Genomic DNA, 19,549 nt, shown 5'->3' with positions numbered 1-19,549 from the left:
TTTTCAAAGTGATGGTACAGACAGTGAAATCTAAAGTTCCCTGTTCTTCCTGGTTTTTCAATTTGCCTTCAGCTGTTCAGGCAGATAAAAGTTTCAAGTCTCAAAAGCACAGCACGATTTCTCTAAAAGGAAACTCTTCAGGAGTACTAGAAAGGTATGAGAGAAACACTCTTACATATTTTAAGTATTTATTAAAGTGTATATATATATATGCTCAAAATAAAAAAGCATATAAACATAAATATATATATATATTTATATTACACTACATGGTATATTCACAAATACCCAAAAAACAATCATCTTACAGACTTTCTAAGAATGTGCTCTATATGAAGGCAAAATCATAGAAGGTTTTCCACCACAGCTGCGATAACTGAAATGTCATAACCTTAAAAACATTTTTAAAAGCACATGCAGCAGAACTAGTATGATCCTTTAGCACTATCACGCCAAGCAGCAGTGGTGGTAGTGACCTCCCTCTCATCCCACGTGCTTCTGAAACACATTCATGATGCAAGCAGAAATATATTTAGTATGTATGTACAGACAGAAAACCTCAAATATGTTCTCAGTTCCTTTTTGCATGTTGAAGCTGCACTCTCCTAATGTAACTTTGTTGAAAGGAGCACAGTGAGCACATGAAAAGCCATCATTTGGTGGCCCTTAGCATGTTTCATCTCTTGCAAAAACACCCCTAGAAAATATTATATATTATCATTCATTGCAACTTCCAAGCTGAGACAGGATACTAGGTGCCCAAAATTCAGAAGACCACTGGAACTGAGTCATGTGTGCAAGAGCAATCTGTTGTCTGCAATTCCTGAGGTGCCTGTCTTTACACCAGTGAAGCTCCCTAAGTAGTTTGCACCCTGACAGCGAGCGTGTTTGCAAATGTTGTCATTCTGGATATGCTGAGCACTGTTTTTGTGCTTAAGGTTGTCCCTCATTCACAAATTGGATATTCCTATATCTGAGGAAAGGCAAAATTTAGTAGGCATGAAAGGAACAGACTAGCTTTTCCAAGAGAAGACAGTTGCTATGCAGGAACACGTACGAGTCCTGGAGCCTAGAGGAAAGACAGTGCAGAACACATGACTCATTTGCCAGCACTGCAGTCACTCATGTGGTTGAACCCATGGCTACATCTGTGGTTGGCAACACGAGCCACAGCATGTCCTAAGGCCTCAAGGGCAAGTGGCAAAGCACAGCTTGCACCCACATGCACCACCACTAAACATTCACCATTGCTAATCCATACCAGCAGCTGAAAATAGTCCCTGAGCTGCATTATGCCCCAAATCTTGCCTAGGCATTGTCCAGAGGAGAGTTGACAAATGCCAAAACAGGCCAGGGAACACAATACCAATGAAACATCACTGATGACATGGTAATCACTGATGTGGGGCAATATTCAAGCCCAAACTATTGTCTCTTTAAAGTCGGTTGCACAGACTCAGCCCAAAACACCTAGTCCTTGCCACATGACCTTACTTGGCTGTCTATCAACAAGATTTTAGACTCATTCTTTTAATACAACAGTAAACAGCTTATTCAGTAACCTAATGTATAAAATGTTGACAGTATGACCATTCCTATTTCTTCCTGTTTTAAAAAGAATTACATAAAATGTTGAAATCAAAGAGGTCTTCAAACTGCATGTAGACACCTATCTCTAGAAGAGCTGTAGGACTTCAGACAAACCCTACAGAAATCTGAGAAGGATACACACCACAAGAAAACGTACTAACTCCCTTACCCAGATGTTCGATTCCTCCTTACAAGTAGCACAGAAACCTAACTTGAAATTGTACACTGCATCCAGAGAAACAGGCACTAAGCACTCGGGTACAGCGAGCTCCACAATAACTGTGTCCTTGTACAACCAAAGACTAGGAAGCTGCCTGTACTATACCAAAGTACTAAGGAGTACTTGCGGACCTGTAATTGCTCATAGCTTTACCTGACCTGGACTTAACATTTTTTACACAAATCTTAAACACACCTATTTAATATTTTTCTCCTTACTGCATGATCAAAGTCAGTCTGCTGTTATTTCAGCTCAGTGAGTTTGTCATATAAATGTAATAATGTATTCTTTAGGAATACACAGTTTTCATCAGGATGGCATTTCTGCCGCAATGAGCTGCATCATTTAAAACCAACAGAAGTCTTGTGGGATGAGATATAAACATTAACTACATAGTTAGTTGACAAATACTTATTGCTAACATTGAGTTATGTTAAATCAAATATACCTGAAAAAACAGTACTGCAGATTTCATGGCAAATGTTGGACTGACAGCAGAAATCACAGAAAAGAAGCAGCTAATAAAGGAGAAGCATCACGGAGCACAGGTTAGGCAATGCTACATGGAAAAAGTTATAAATAAAGCAAAGCACACTTGTCTACTGCTGATCATATTTTAACCATTAAGAGAAGTAACTTCAGAGAGCCATTTTCATCTTGCATCAGTCAGTAAAACTCCAAAACACATTACAACTCTAAATCGCTACATATGTCAATACCAGTGTTCGTTCTTCCTTTTAAAAATACAAACACTAATTAGGACAGTAAGTGTTAAAGACCAATACAGCCAAAGAAGTCTACAGTATGAACAGCTGCAGTGCAATGCACTGACTTAGTTCAACATCTGTTTGTTACTCGCACAAAAACAAACACCAAAAGATAGCAGACCAAATCAGGCTGCAAATGAAATCCCTTTTGCCTGCCTCAGTGAACCTTCGTGCTCTGTTCTGGGCTGTTGTGGGGTTGCAGAAAGTGGTGCAGCTGACCTCATCCCTGTTAACAGCAAAAGCTACCACATAATCTTTTAAAACTGCAGTCCTATGACTAATACCCCTTGACTCCTAGCACTCATGTAGATGAGTTAACAAGTTAACATTCTGCCATCTGTAGAGCCTAACAAAAAAAGTGTGGAGTGCTTCTTTCTCTAATCCCCCTTACTGGGTTGGTATAAATTACCTTATCTTTAGACAAGGCTGCAGTTTGCCTGCAACTCCAGTGCAGAAGAACAAGACCCTTTCACTACCCCAGTACTGGGCAGCTGAACCCTGACAGAGCAGAAGGGCTTTCCATATCTTGTGTTGGGCCCACCAAAAGCTGGCTTGCAGAGAAAGTATTCTGTAGCACGGCCCAAATTATTTTAAGTATGCCAAGCGTGATGATTTAGAACATGTGTATGCTCCACACTCTCCACTTACTGAACATGTGAAAGGGCATTTGCAGGAAGAACATTCTCTAAGCAGCAGCATGAAAAATTTAACACCTTGCTTGTTCCTCCCCATTCAGAGCTTGTGAGCAGAATGGAAGCTGAGAGGAAGGGAAATACAACTAGATTGCTTTGCAGATACAGATAACAAAGATCACAGGTGTTTACTTTCTTGAAGGACACAGCAAAAAACCAAAAAAAACCCCAAACCCAAACTTAAGTCACACTGAAACAAATGCATTTCAGATATTACAGACATTTCACTCAAAATAGACTGAAAAATTATAGACTTTGTGTTTGATTTGCTTGCACCGAAAACCAGCTCTTCCTTGTTTATTCCCAACACAGTGCAGCAAACAGCAACACTTCAGTCAAAGATGTGACACAGCAGTTGACAGGGTTTTCTCTAAGGGAAATTCAGATATTCTGGAATTTGTTCACACAATCTTGAGATATTCAAAACAATTACTTTTTTGGCTGGCCAAAAGAGAATTTGACAGAATTATGGAAAAGGCTGAGCATGAACTTCCAGGCTGGCAGGTAATGATGCCAAAAAACTTGGTATGAAGAACTGCTCAGAGACTTTGTATCTTTAAGCAGCAAAGGCATTTATTTGCAGCATTGGGAGCGAGGCAGGTCATCCTGCACAAACTCGCTCAAAGGCACCACACAAAATCAAGGTTTTTATACAGTCTTACATATATGATTACTTGCATATTCATATGATTGCAACACCTGCTATACATATTAATGATAGGCGGAGTCTAGGCAGAGTTTAGGGCGGTGCTTCTCTTGGCACTGAATTTCGGGGGTACATCCAGCCTTCAGCCTCAAGTTGGGGGTCTTTTTCTCATCTTTCCCATTCTGACCTTCTTACCTTTCCATTGTTCTTGCCCTAACTACTGAAGCTTGCAGAAAAGTCTTGGCTCCAAGCCTTTTGCTTCTATTCAAATGTCTACCTTATCCTAATTTATTATCCCTAGGTGCATTGTATAGCATTCTTCTAGGTTTAGGTCCAGTGAACAGAACAGAAGGGCTCTTTAGTAGCACAGGCAGAGCAGGTGTTGGGGGGGGGGGCTTTTAACTCTTTTAGGGCTGGCTCTTGTTTCAGTAATGAGCTATCCCTTTCACGGGAAACAGATTTCAATTATGGTAGGGTTTAAATCATATTTATAGAAATATGATAAAAATGAGCAAAGGCTATCATCATCTTTGAGTCTAAAGTAATTTCAGTTCCCTATATTTAAAGTTATGAAATCAAAATAGTGCCTACCGTGAGCACAAATGTTCTACAGTAAAAAAATAATACTGTACAGTATATTTCTATTTTGCAACTAAAAGTTATGCAGCATTATCAACATATTCTTAACTGATCTCCACATAATCTGTCTCTGGAAGCATCAAAAACTCACTGGTAAATATCTGAGTGGGTAAATGGGGCTTCTCCTTTTCAATAAAAGGTTCAATAAAAATTTAAGGAAAAGGAAGTACTTTTCACATGATTTAGTCAATATGTATTTGCCCCGTTTTAAAATCAAGAATTATTGAGAAGAACCTTCAGCTGTTTTCCACCCTTTATTTTGTCTGGCCACACTTTTTTCTTTTTTTTTTTTTAGTTAAAAGAAAGGATGACCTAGAAAAGTTTCATTTCCTTCCTAAAGCACAGACGACCAAGTCAGCTAGCTATGCAAAAGCAATAAACATATTCATAATGACTAGCTAAGGAGTAATATATTATCTTCAGATACCAGTAAGAAATCTCACATTCATTTGATACAGCTTTCAAAGTCAGCTAAAGGTCAGATGTACTTAAGACTTTTCTTCAGGGAAATTATGCAAGGCATTTTTCCTCACAAAAGCTCTGTGACAAGTAAAACTACAATAGATTCAAGCTATTCTGTATTAAAATGCTCAGTCCTTTTAAATCTCTATTGAAGTCCTGCTTCCTAAAGCAGTCAGGAGAATGAGGAAAGACTGGATAAAACCAGACCTGACTCTCCAAAAAGCAGACAAGCCTTGTAATGAGATGCACTACCTGGGAGGGGGGGGGAGGCAAGAACTAAACAAAAACACATGGTAAATAAGTAGGGTTATTTACCCTACTTATCAGAGCTGCATTATGCAAATATTTGTAAATAAATATTTTTCAATAGTTTCTATTCTTATTTACCAAGCTAGATTTTTTTTTTGCATAAGCTTTACTCATTCCATGCTTTTCATTTTAACACTTAAAAAAATACATTCTCTAACCATACAAGCAAACTTGAACCTTCTTGACGACTCCATCTTCCTCGGACTATCATTGTTTAAAATTAACCCAAAGCAACCAGTTACAGTGAGACATTCTTTATAAGTAAGAAGGCATGTGACTTTTCTCTCCTCCTTTATCAAGTGTTTGGAGGTTAAGAGGTATTTACTGGTATGAACTACACTTCTCTAACTGCCTACCCATTCTTGAGGGAATTGCTAATTAAGCAGACACTTGTAAACCTTGTACACCACTAGATGGAAACAATATCCAGGTAAAGAACTGCAGAAGAATACAGTAAACCATTCCTTTTTTCACTAACTGAGCCTTTCCAGGACACCTCAACAGCCTCATAAGTCAACCGCAGCAGCATTTTCTCCTGTTTCTAATAGGTTAAGTGTTTCCAGACAAAACCAGCCAATATTTAGATGAGAGGAAGGGGTGGATTTTCTGCCCTAGAGGACTCATGGCTCTCCATTTCTATGTGGGGCCTCAGCACCTTTGCTGCAGGGACCCAGAGACTCAGTAAGACATTTTAGTACAGATAACGTTTCACTACTACTCCTCTCCTGAGCCACCACTAAACACTCTGCTGTTCACAATTCACAGCCCTTCCCTCACAGGTAGCCAAAGGAGGCAGTGGAGGACAGCACTGAACCTTGGGGTGCCTGTCCTGGCTGCCACAGCTGGCTCCAGCTTTTGAGGAAAACATACTGTGCCCTCTAGTGCCAAGCCTCCAACAATAGCACACATTTTCCTGAGCTTGGGGAGACCCAGGTGAGACATGACATGTAGGTCAGTGAAGCAGCAGGGCCCTTGGATGCATGTCTTGCACATTCCTTTTTATTCCCTCCACTAGGCTTCACTCCACATATTTTGCTGGCACCAGGTGATCATTATAGGTCCTTTCCAACTGAACTATTCCATGCTACTAACACTCAAATCAGCTCTATAAGCCACCCCCACCCCAAAACAGTATCAAACATATGCCTCTAGAAGCTCAGGAAGAGAGATCCAATACATTAAAGCAAAGCACTGCAAGTTTCTTAAAATACTGTTTGCCTCTTAAAATACTGCCTCCTTCTCCATTTCTGTAGGCTCTGATGAAAAGAATTCAAGGGCTTTCAGGCCATCTTATTCAAAAAAGAGCGAAACCACTAAGAAATTTCCACAGCAATGCAGAGGCAATGTGCATTTCCCAAGACATCAAACATACAAAAATGTTAAAAGGGAAAAATTTACACTCTGGTACAGCAGCTGTAGCACTGCACCAGAAATCCTGGGGTGCACACAGTGTTGTGGTGATGAGCATGGAGCTGGATACACAAGTCTTGGCTCCCCCAGTGAAAAGGTCACTTTTACAACAGGGCATATTCAAAGAGCCACATGTGGCCACTGACTTTGTCAGCAAGGAAAATCGAGTAGCAAGGGCTGGTAGGCAAAAGGTGGTCCACTAGATTCACTCTGAATCAAGTCAATTAGTTCCATACTACCCTGAGGTCAGCATGCTTCTCCTGGGCTAGATGGGGCTCTCACTGCTCAGGCCAACAACACTCCTTGAATCCGGGAGTATAACCCCACTGCCTGGTAAAGTATCACCCATACTAGAAAACTGTTAACTTTACACTCTCAAGCCATACACAAACCAAACACAGATTACCCTGAAAACTCACTTCATGATTAAACTATTCCATTAGCTATGGCATACCATATTTTTAAACTTTCCAGAACTAAAAGATATGAGATGGGCTCTTAAATGGTTGCATTATGTCTCTCTGATCAAAATTACCAGTCTCTGTAGTCTCATGTTTTGTGGCATAAATAGCATATTTCTGGTTTATAAGTAACAAATAATAAAAAGAACAATATTTGATTTATTGAAATCCAGCCAAAAAAACCCAACCTTCCAGTACTTTATTGTAACGGTATCCAAAAATACCAAAGTGACTGAAGCACAAAGGACAATGCAAAACAATATTTTAAGTACTATTAACAAACATATCAGATGCCCAGAACTAAGGCCCTTTTGCCAAGTAGGAATAGCAACTGGGTAAAAATTAACTTTCAAATAAAAGCATAGAATTTATTGCCTTGACTTTGGTACAAAAACATTGTTTAAGGTTATTTGGCCTTATAATTCACGTCAGACTAGTAAGATGATATTGGCTTACAATCACATAAATCAGCAGAGTTATGTTGACTCCTTCCTCTGATATACTCCTTTTTTCCCAAAACCTGAAGACATGGCAAAACTGATCCTGTTTTCCTCTTGTAATTTATTTTTCTAGAAATAAATCTCAACAAGACCACAACCTTAATTTTATAGAGTTGAGTGTGATTTCTTTTTTCAAGGTATGCATATTATACAAGGGCAAATACTACTTTAAAGTATTACTTACAGATTGCCAAGCAAGAGACTCCATAATTCGATGTTCACAGCGTTCTAGATGCTTTATCATTTCCCGTGTTAGGCTTGGCTCTGCTCTAATAAAGCTTTCGATCACCTTGTAGAAGTCAAAAGCTTTTAAATCAAATACATTAAGAATCCATGGGAAAGACAAGTCTGTTTCAGCACTGGTACCATCACTTTGTGAAGCATTTCCTGAAGGGAAAATGGACTAAAATTATCACAAGTATTAAATTCTTTCACTTTTAATGTTTTTTCCTTTTTGTGTTTATTGAATCATTGCTAGTTCAGACATTTCTGTGAGTTGGTTTTTTGTTTCTTTTTGCTATTTACTCTATATATTAGAACAGATGGTAATAATTATCAATAAATAACAATGCTATTTAGGACCTTAGATTTAACTTACTGCCATATGTAGCCATGACAACCTCAACAGCACACGCCAGCAGAGATGTGTGGAAGATGTTATCATTCAGAAGTGTGCTAAAGAGAAAGGAAGTTATTAGTACTTGTCCTAAGGCTAAAATAGCACACTTCAATAACAAGTTAGGGGCAAGTACCTGAAATTCTGCACTGAGAGGCGCTCTTCCTCCTGAAATATATAAACCAGACCAAACTGGTGAATATTCTTAGTATTTCTAAATGCACTGAGTACTAAGCTACCAGCGTTAAACTTACCGACTTCAGCATAGACTCCATTACTCTGTAATAGAGACGTACTCCAAGCTTGTATCTCTGTTAGAAGAAGAAATTCAAGAGTATTACAAGAAGTTTTAACGGACTACAACAGGCAGATTCTTGGGTTTTAACAGTGCAGAACATGTCCAGTTTTTGACAGAGCCACTATAAAGAAGTGATGCCCCAGTTCCATTTGCCAACGAGACTGGAGATGCCTCAAAGCACTAAGGCGTGTGATTACCCCAACCACGTGAAAACTTAACCAAGTGTAATAACATAAACTGTGTCCATGTTGATTCACTGCTAACAGGATAAAAAGCAGGGTTGACAGACAGGAAGGAGACTGTCAAATACAAACTTGGTTGGATTTATTTTCCAAAATCCTTGTTGAAAGCACAGCTGCCCTACTGATTTTATAAGGAAGTGAGTCACCTTTTGCTGTTTTAGGCCAAGTTACCTTAACGAATGCCAACAGATGTTTCACTAAATGTATTTTGCCCAGCAATTTTCCCATTCTTCAGTAAAGGATTTCCAACATATTTCCACCTGGTTCATATTGCTCCTTATATATTTAGAGGAATTTAAATATCTTTACAGTGCTTCAGAAAAAAATACTCATCAATTTGAAAAGAATACTGTTACTTTTTATCATTAGTGATCTGCTTTGAATGAGGACAGCCAGTAATTCAGGTCTCACATTAGCTAGTACTAACAGTGTTCAAATGAGTAACTCTCAATGCAAATGCTACTTACCTGTGAGCCAATTTCAGCCCATCCCTGTCCAACTGCTTCAGCAAATTTCTTTTTGAAGATGTGGTCAAGACTTTCTACTCTTTTCAGGATACCATCGTGAGGGTTCACTGTGCAATTCTAATAAAGCACATGCAGCAAAGTAGGGAAGGAAAGGTAAAGGAAAGACATTTTACTTCAAAGTAATTTTAATGATTTAATCCTGCTTTACTTTGTAATACCTCTCAATCAGCTTGCCAGCATAAATAAAAGTGGAGTATTTAAAAGAAAAGAGTACATCATCTTCTCTCCTTTTTAAACCCACTTCTTCTTCCATGCAGTAGGGACATAAATTAATTTTAATATTTAGTGCAGTAACAAAAATAAAAAAGCACTTATAAGGTTCTAGTACACATCAGTTAGAAGTGTTTTCTAAAACAAGTAACTACATGTAAATCATTCCAATTAAAGTGTACTTCTTCAAAAACTGGTTGTTATTAAAGGAGCTTCCAAAATAAGTGCATAAGATCTACAGGTGTATATTTTAGTTGAGTGGTAATTCCAAGAATCTTTCACAAAGCTTCCTTGTAGTAACTTACATTAAAATATGTGATGAGAGTATCTGATGGTTTATCAGGTGCTGAGTTTAAAATCATAATCAGTTGCTGAATGTTATTCATTGCCGCTCTGGAAAAATACAATAAAATGCAAACTAAACATTAGGGTTGGCATGACGGTTTGCAGAAACTGAACAGCAATTCTACCAAAAAAAATAAATTATTTTAGTTCTCACTCCAGTTATCAAACAACCTGCTAGGGAAAACTGTTACACTGTGTTAACTATTGTGAATTCTAATAATGTTTTTAATCCAATAATCTAATTGTTTACTTATGGATTGCAATAATTTTAATAACCAAAAGAATTAGTGTATGCATTTCTCTCTTAACACCTAAGAAACAGTTTGATTCTTCTATGGTATTGTTACTTTCTGAACTTTTCATTCTGGTTTTTGGTGGAGTTGTGTGTTTGCCTGTTTTAAATTTCTGTGTCATTTAACCTCAATTTGGCTCACATCACCAGACAAATAAATGTAAAAGGAAGAAAAATGTGTTCAATCATTATTATTGTAGCAGTGTAAAGATGTAATTTTCCTTAATCTATTTTCAGAAGGTTTTGGTAAAATTACTTCTGTCAGAAATCTACTAATGATAAGGAAAAACATAAGGACAGTGGAAAAAAATAAAATAAAAACACACAACTGATTCTCATTATGCTTTGAACTAGTACTTACACTGATTTTTTTATGTTACTTTCTATATAAATGACCTGATACAAATCCACTGATAAAAACTATTAGATTCTCTCCAGTTTTAGGGGGCTTTAAAGCAGATCTTAAGTGTCTAAGTTCAGAAATATGACGCTATAAGAAGAGTCAAATTAGTAAGTATGGTGCTTTCAGGATATCCTGTGGGGGTTCTGTTTAATTCAGGGAGAGTTAATGATACACCTTCCACTTTATGCTGGTGATCAAATATTTGCTGCCATCTACTGACACTTCTGTGGCTTTATGAAAAACAGTTACTACAGCCCAAAATCAGAGCTGGTGAATAGGCCTTCATCTGAATTGCCTTAAATGGCAACAGTTTTGGAAAACTCGGAGCAAAGCCCAAGTGTGGATGGGGAGAATCTAAATATCTCACTAGTCCTTCTCTCAGATCAAAGTCAGTTTAGCATATTTCAAATTCTTAACAATGCAGAAACTTCATACTCTGGACTTTCTTCATGTCAAGAACTTCCTTTCATGTCAAGAACTTTAATGATGCATCTTTCACAGTATCAGAGGGCTTTAATTCTACTGTAATTGAAAAGTGTCAATGTCTATCTATAATTGTCAAAAATGGGATTTGTTGTTGTCAATGACCATCTTATTAGTCATAGGTGGTCTAGTTCCTGACATCACACATTCGGTCTGGGAACCAAAAGGCAAACTGATTCCTTTGTGGCTAAAAACCATCACTGGCAGTCAAAGATTTGAAGCATAAAACTAAAAGGGACCACAAGGCAATCAAATAAAGCCTTTCGCAGTTTGAGGCAATTAGAAGTTCTTCTATATACTGATAAACAGTTATCTCAGCTCATGTCTCCTTTTATTATTTTTATGAAGGAGCTTTTCAGAACTTTGCTGCTCTTTTGGCTAGAAAACAGTTTCTGCAAATGGCATCAAGCAGATTTATAGTGGATGCACAAGCCCTGAGCCTAATTTATTCTTTTCCAAGCAATTTCCACTGCAGAAGTATTATTAATAAAAACAAAAATTATTTTACTTATTTGAAAAAACTGAAATAATAATAAAGGGTACAGTATTTTAACTTCTCTATAGCATGTTAAAATGAAAGGAATTTATACATCAAGCACAGAACAAAAATTCACTGTTTGATTTCCTTAAACCTGACACCTTAAGAATGACTACCTGTGAGGACACTTCTCTGCCTACATAGCACATGGCATTGCCACCACACATCTGATTGGTTCTTGAGTGTTCGGGAATTTCTAAGCACAATCAGGCAAAAACACACTGATTTTGTCAAAAAATTATGTGGCACGAGGGAAAAATTGTACATGCAAATCTCCTTTCCTTTGGTTAACTGAATTCAAGTTTGCAGTTTTTCTGCATTTGATTACAGATCAAACAATCTCCAATTAATACTACATTTCTAACACATCTGTCCATTTTCCTAATTGAACGAAGTATGTTGGCACTCTGAAATGTTCATCTTCCCAATACAGGAAAAATATCAACAGTAAGTACTCTGAAATGCTAAATCTTTCCATATAGAAAAAAAAAATACTAAAAGGCCAAAGATTACAGAAGAAATGTGTGTGCATAAACAGTTTGGTATCACAAAAGGAAGCAGAAAATAGAGAGCTAGGGTAAAACACCTTAAAAGAAAAACTCATACCGAACAGGAGTCTGTGGAAGTATAAGACTAATTTCCTCCTCTGGACTGTTTTTCAGTGGTGTCCTCTCCAACTGTGAGCTACAGAAATGGAAAACAAACTTATGCAGAACTAATGTAATCCAAAAAACAATGTTTTCTATAACAAGTTATTGATCCAAAGAGGCAAGTGTGGAACATATTTTTAGAAGATCTAGATGTCCAACCACTCCAGTTGCTTAAACAATGTAATTTAAATTCCCAAGTATATCTGTATATATGCTTTAAGCAGGATGTTAGCCTAGATGACCTCCAAAGTTTTCCTCTTTTTCCTTTTCTAGAATTCTATTTACAAACAGCTTAATTTATACATAGAGATGATATTACTTCCTTTTAATTCAATTTTAAATTAGTGTATTTTCCTAGTATATATTCAGGCTCACACAGTGAGCTCACATTGAATTATGGAAATGTTGAATTGTTAGGAATCACTGGAATTTAGGTGTATAACTAAAAAAGAAATCAAACAGAATCATAGAATACTTCTGGTTGGAAGGGTCATCTAGTTCAACCTCCTGCAATGAGCAGGGACATCTTCAACTAAATCAGGTTACTTAACCTCACCTTGAATGTTTCCAGGGTTGGGCATCCACTACCTCTCTATGCAACCTGTGCCAGTGTTTCACTACCCTCATAATAAAACACTTTTTCCTTCTATCTAGTCTAAACCTACCCTCTTTCAGTTTAAAACTATCACCTCTTGTCTTATTACAACTATTAGGCTCTGCTAAAAGAAGTCTGTCCCCACCTTTATTCTAAGTCCCCTTCAGGTACTGGAATTCTGCTCTAAGGTCTCCCTGGAGCCTCCTTTTCCCTAGGCTGCAAAACCCCAACTCTCTCAGCCATCCTCCATAAGGAGAGGTGCTCCAGCCCTCTGAACATTTTCATGGTCCTCCTCTGAGCTCACCCCAACAGCTCCAGGGAGCGTGCCTGGGCGCACACTCTTTATTCTGCTAAATCATCTGTCCCATGCAAACTACCATTTCCCAATTTGTGAGTACAGGTCAGAAGTCAGAAAGGGCTCAAGGCCACTCCCAGTAGGTAGCTTCCAAATGCCACCATCCATTTTCAGGAAGGAGAATGTGGACAGTGAGGTCCCAGGCCATTTCATGCCAGCTGGCTCCAGAGCCATAACATTGCCTCCGGCACATCTAATCAACCAGCATGACATGGCTTCTGCCTCCTCCTTACAATTCCTCAGCTTTCCCTGGATGACAGGGCCTTGCATACAGTAAGAGTTAAAGCAGAGCTTCCAAATCATTTTACGGTAGAGTCACAGGCAGACGTTTTTTAATTATTTAAGTGATAATGTAAAGCAAGGCTGGTTATGCCAGAAATACCTTAGCTGAATGACAAATGTAGAAAGTCAACAGGATACAGAGATCTCCGTTTATAACACAAGGGGGCAGAAAGCAACACAAGTTCAAATTTTCTATTATAAAGTGAAAGCAGTAAAAAGAAATATTACCATGCTACGACATCAGGCTGTAGAGTTTCATCGTGATTCAGAAATAATCTTGCATCTATATCTTTGTTTTTGAGATAGAGCTCGTCATACTGTTTCAAGATAACTTCAACCTCAAAAAAAATTGGAAAAAACCCAAATTTATTTTATAGGAACAAGTTTGACAATTTATTGAAAAATATGTTAGTCCTACCTCGTAAATACAACACTGAAATGCTAAGAGAATGCCCTTGTAGCTCACAAAGTTAGTTCTTATATAACAATTGAAACACACCCAGAGGAAAATGATTGTTTATAAGAGAAAACAATTCAAGATCTTTTCGAAGAAACGTAGGTCTTGACAGGGTAGAAGATCTAAAAATAGCTATAATGGGAAACAGATCTGCAAACCTTTCCTTCCAGAAAAGAGGGGTGTCTCCAGGAGCAGGAAATATAAAACGCTTGTTCTTAGAACAGCTGTCGGACAATCAGTTTGGTCCATCTCTGATGGTTTGGAGATGGAGGTCAATGCTCAAACTCAAACGTTCTTGTTCTAAGATATTCCCCATTTCATACTAATATATTTGTACTGGTGTAGTTCTTAAGAGATGTGCCTATTTCTGCAAAAATACAGACATTTCAAATCCACTTTTTTGTTCTTTAAATAACTGTTAAAAGTTCCTTAGCTGATTAGATCCCAGAGTGATATAACTTCATATTGCATGGAAAAGTTTGTTGGATTTTTTGGATGGTGTGATTTTTTGGGTTTTTTTTTGTGGGTTTGTTTGTTTGTTTTTAATTATTATTATTTTTATTTTTTAATTGATTAGCATTAACTTGAAGTCTGCATTTTTTTTTAATCTAGGCCTCCACTTCAAATCTGCTGCTGTGCTCCTGTGGAAGTAGGCAGTCACCTCAATTATCTGTTCCCTGAGCCCTTAAACATATTAAATGATGCTGTGCTCTGGCAAATTCCTGTTAGAAAAACAGGCAACAGTGTATATGAACCAAATTAGTCCCCTCTCAGCCCCAAGAGAGAGAAAGCTGCAAGTATCTCCTATATAGCTTTGCTCCTCACCCTCTCCTTTTACCTTCACCAACTGGGTTTGCTCCAAACCGATATCACAGTTAAAACTTTGAGATGAGGACCACTAAAAAAGATTATATTTCAATTTTCATTATCACTATCTTTTGTATTTAAAAAGTTAACTTTATTTTTATTATTTTCCTAATGGCTTATGCATTCTTTTTATCTAAAATATTTCAGTATTTCATAAACTTCTAGAAAAAACAGCAGCTCTTAGACAAAATGGCTGTACTGGGATAACTGGGAAGAAACCTTCAGTCAAAAATAAGAGTTCTGCATGAATCTATTCAACAGTGCATAAAGCCCGACCAACAAACACATACTAAAGACAAATGAAATACCAACATTAAGCCTCAAAGGCTTTTCTTGCTTTAGAAGTAATATTAAAATTTATCAAAAGTTCAGTGTTTTTGTTATGAAAATGCAAGTGAATTTAAATGTGCCACATTACTAGCTATTGTACTGATGATGTAAACTATGGCTGATGGTTAATTAGATTACACCTATGAACCAAATATCTCTGAAATATAGCTGCAACCTTCTGCTTTGCCACTCAAGGTGCTCAAGTTTCAGGAGTAAGGATAATGTGACTGGATTTTCCTTCAAATGCATTGTTTTATAAAATTTTCACCAGCAGAGTCTCAGTACTTTTGACACTATGCTTAAGTTGAGCACCCTTGGATGAAAATCCTCTGATTTGAGAACAAGCTGTTTAATGACCTTTGCCTGGAAGTTCATACAGAGTTTCCCAACTATATATACACACATAAATTAAAAAGTCTAAACAGGTTACTGATACCCTGAAATTAATTTAGGAAGAGATTAAGATCTTCAGTGGGTCTTGCACTTCGTTCCCCACTGAACACACTATGAAACTGAACAGAAGATACACCTAGCTGAACCCTGCAGACTTATCAGTCTGATAAGCTTCAGAGCTGCTTGTTTTCAGGTTACCACATCTATTGGTGACACACAGCTAGACCTACTCTTTCAAGAGCGATGAAAGGAAAACACATTGCAAGAAGTTACCTACTAAGGTGCACTCTTGGATGCAATTGCATAGAGGTAATCTTCTGCATCCAGGTTACAGCTCGGCAAGATGAAAATAATTCTGCATGGACACAGCAGGCCAAACTCTGCCAAGTTGTGACACTGAGCCTAACCTTTTAGATATCTTTCCAACATCACTACAATAACATGTCTCATTTATATTTAAATTTAGGTATATAATTTAAGACTGTTTGCATTTACAGAGTGACTTCAGAAACCTAATATTGTAATAGTTGTGTTTTAGATGAACGGCCTTACCAAGATCATGGATATACAATGCTTATGTCATGTTTTGCTTTGAGCAAAAGCACTGGTTTAGCCTCAGGAGATTCATTTATTAAATTCAAATATAACAGCTAAACATACTTCATGAATACTGGAATCCCTGCTAAGCCACATTCCTAAAAAACAACGCATTTTGCTAGATGATTTTAGAATAACCTATTAGAACTTCATCAACGTGTAAAGGGAATCTTAAGCAATCTGGCATAAGTAAAGAACTGTTGTTGGTATTGGGTTTGTGTGGCCAGGTTCTGGTAGCAGGGGTGCTACAGGGATGGCTTCTGTGAGAAGCTGTCAGAAGTTTCCCCCATGTCCAGCAGAGCCAACGCCAGACAGTTCCAGGACGAATCCACCACCGAGCCAATTAGGAATGGAGAGAACATCTCTCTGATATCATATTTAAGAAGGAAAAAAAGTTATTGGGCAGATGTAATTGCAGCCAGAGAAGAGAAGAGTGATAATGTGTGAGAGGAACAATTTTGTAGACACCAAGGTCAGTGGAGAAGGAGGTGGAGGAGGTGCTCCAGACACCGGAGCAGAGTTTCCCCTGCAGCCTGTGGTACACACCATGGTGAAGCAGCTGTGCCCCTGCAGCCTGTGGTGGAGACGCACACCGGAGCAGGTAGACACCTGAAAGAGGGCTATGAAACCATGGGCAGTCCATGCTAGAGCAGGCAGAGACCTGCAGATCCATGGAGAGAGGAGCCTACACTGGAGCAGGTTTCCTGGTAGGAATTTTGTTGGTAATAAATTCAATGAATATCCCCAAGTTCAGTCTGTTTTGCTTGTGATAGTATTCAATGAGTGATCTCTCCCTCATCCTTTTCTAAACTCATCAACCTTTTGTTATACTTTCTCTCCTCTGTCCAGTTGAGGAGGGGAATGACAGAGGAGCTTCGGTGGACATCCAGCATCCAGCCAGGGTCAAACCACCACACTGTCTTAAATTCCTCCACTTACCTCTGGTAGTCCATTTGAAGCTACAATACCAGCAGAATTCAAGAAAGGAACAAAGCTTGTGAGATACACATTTTTGACCTAATAAAAAGAAAAAATGTAATATTAGCAATGTACAGAGTCAGCCATGCACACACTGCTTTCACACCTTGAAATCAAGAAACTGAGACATTTCTGTAATGCACTGTGTTTCGTTTTCAATAAAGCAAGAATGAAACTCCTTATATATCCAAAACACAGTGATATGTAAGCATGTAGCAAATACTCCACTGCTTGAGCTTTCAGTGACTAAACTGGGAAAGAACTGCACTCTTCCTAGCCCTCTCATATTTCTACTTCCATCATCCATCTGGGTATTCAAAAATCAGTCCTTTGACAGGAACAGATTTATCAGCCAAGGAAAAAGGGAATGGGTCTTTTTAAGATCCCCCACAGAAGCAATGTGCTTCTTGCATACATTTTCTCCTCATGGGATGCAGTTCTGAAACCCCATCAGAGCAGTCCTCATTTACATGTTACATGCCATGATGAGCCTGTAACTACATATTGCATTCTTCACAGTTTCCCTGGCAAAGTTATCATCCATACCAAAGAGCTTGTTTTGGGGTTTTTTTGTTTGCTTGTTTTTTAAGCTACTTACTAGAGAAAGTATTGAATGGTAGAATACTTTCAATATTGAACTAGAGAGAATAGTTAAGCTGGCATGAGTATTGACATTTAAAACAAGACTATTTAAATAAATACATATTTCAGGTGGGGTTTAGCAGCAAGACCTATGAGACATTAAAATGCAGGCATTACCTCATCTAAATTACAATCATGCTCTTTACAAAGGATTTCAATAATCTTTGTATCGGTATCAAGTTGCTTTGCTGTACGTGTACTCCTGTTCTGACCTCTTCTTGGAGTTCGAGCTGAACCATTAACAGTCACTGCAGTCATAGCAGACTCTGGAAAGATATTCAGAACCATCACAAGGTTAGAGTCATCTTAAGAAAAAAGATATTTAAATTATTAAACCAAAAATTACATTTTCAGGTTTTCCTCTTAAAAATGTCTTCCTTTTTATATGTTCAGCTGTGTAAGAAACCTTCACTACAGAAAACCTATACAAAAATAAAGTTAATTTTTAAATTCCTGTATCTGTATTTGACATTTTGTTTTTAAACAGCTATTCTACACAGAATGTAACAGCACTTTTTGTAAGTAGCTTTGAATGAGCACTTGTTTTGCAAAACTGGGAAAGCCTTATTTTTTCACAGATGAGTAACTGTTTTTTCTATTTTTACAGAAGTGTAAAGCAGGAAGCTGAAAGATGAACTTCACTTTACATGTCTGAAGGTTAATAAATCAATGCAGGACTTAAGTGCCGGTGGGAACCTGGAATATGGCCCTGCAGGAAATGTCTCCTTTCCCCAAATAACCCCAAACAAACAAGTTCTTCTTGAAGAAGATATCAAAAAAACATAATACCTTGAGTTAAAAAAACTTCATTTTATTAAGCTCCAAGTGGATGGCTTCAATACTGTCACATTGAAATACGTGAATTATATTAATAATGTACATTACTATAATTAAATATTGCTGGTTTAAACCTGGCACACTAATCAGCATGCTGTTCTCATCTGTAACTTCATTTATATTTGACAACTTTTCTCAGAAACTCTGACAAACTACACTGCTGGGGTGGTTGCATCTTAATCCCCTCAGCCTCAGTCAGATCATAAAGCTTGACATCATTCAGCACAGGAAGCTTCTTGGTCACGACGATTTGAATAATACATTGTGTTATTTGCTAAAAGAATGAAGAGCTGTTTGATAGTTACAATATCATACACAGCTTCACATCAGAAATCTAATGCTACTTACTTAAGACAGGGATACTCATATCTGAAATTTAGTCTCAAGTGGCAGTATTTTTTTTCAGGATATGATACACAGAACCAAACTGTTTCTAACAATGAGCTCCTAAATCAGTGTGAATACAAAGCTCAAAACCAGGTAGTTTCAATTCAGTGTTTTTTGAAAAATCTCCTCTTAATAATATCTGAAATAAGCAGTAGCACGTGTCTGTCCTATTAGAAAGGACAAATTTAAATTCAAAACAGTACTGAAGGAGGGCAGTGATTTGCTTGTCCCAAGCCTGCTCTTTCCCACTCTTTACACTGGCATTACAATAAAAGCAAGGTTATTTGTTCTCATCTGCAACAAATGATTACTAGGTCAGATAAATACCCACCAAAACATGGAATTTAAAGAATATAGCAGTGACTATATCATCTATTCTATGACATTATAACCCAAGCAGATGTTTAGTTGTGAAACAAAAAATTAGGCTAAAAATACTAGGGTCACATCCCAACTCAGCAGAGGATTAACTCATTATCAATTACCTAGCTTGCTGAAGAAAATAGTTAGCTGAAATATAATTCTACTT

The 19,549-nt window shown here is 37.6% G+C and overlaps 1 protein-coding gene across 2 annotated transcripts in view; it reads right to left on the bottom strand.

Moving 5' to 3' along the window:
* The window catches only part of RB1 (RB transcriptional corepressor 1), a 70,609-nt gene that overhangs the window by 36,990 nt on the left and 14,070 nt on the right, over window positions 1–19,549 (bottom strand). For both annotated transcript variants that reach the window (XM_018071271.2, XM_029960881.1), the window contains exons 8-17: window positions 17,914–18,062; window positions 17,116–17,193; window positions 13,761–13,870; window positions 12,257–12,334; window positions 9,895–9,982; window positions 9,320–9,436; window positions 8,567–8,623; window positions 8,449–8,480; window positions 8,295–8,371; window positions 7,881–8,083 (exon numbers count right to left, since the gene is read on the bottom strand). In XM_018071271.2, the coding sequence (XP_017926760.1) occupies window positions 7,881–8,083; window positions 8,295–8,371; window positions 8,449–8,480; window positions 8,567–8,623; window positions 9,320–9,436; window positions 9,895–9,982; window positions 12,257–12,334; window positions 13,761–13,870; window positions 17,116–17,193; window positions 17,914–18,062 (989 nt within the window). The remainder of the gene's footprint in view (window positions 1–7,880; window positions 8,084–8,294; window positions 8,372–8,448; window positions 8,481–8,566; window positions 8,624–9,319; window positions 9,437–9,894; window positions 9,983–12,256; window positions 12,335–13,760; window positions 13,871–17,115; window positions 17,194–17,913; window positions 18,063–19,549) is intronic.

The sequence above is a fragment of the Manacus vitellinus genome, unplaced genomic scaffold, assembly GCF_001715985.3.
Source record: "Manacus vitellinus isolate BGI_N305 unplaced genomic scaffold, ASM171598v3 scaffold_2_pilon, whole genome shotgun sequence".
Classification (NCBI taxonomy): domain Eukaryota; kingdom Metazoa; phylum Chordata; class Aves; order Passeriformes; family Pipridae; genus Manacus; species Manacus vitellinus.
This window is presented reverse-complemented; position numbering and strand designations above follow the sequence as displayed.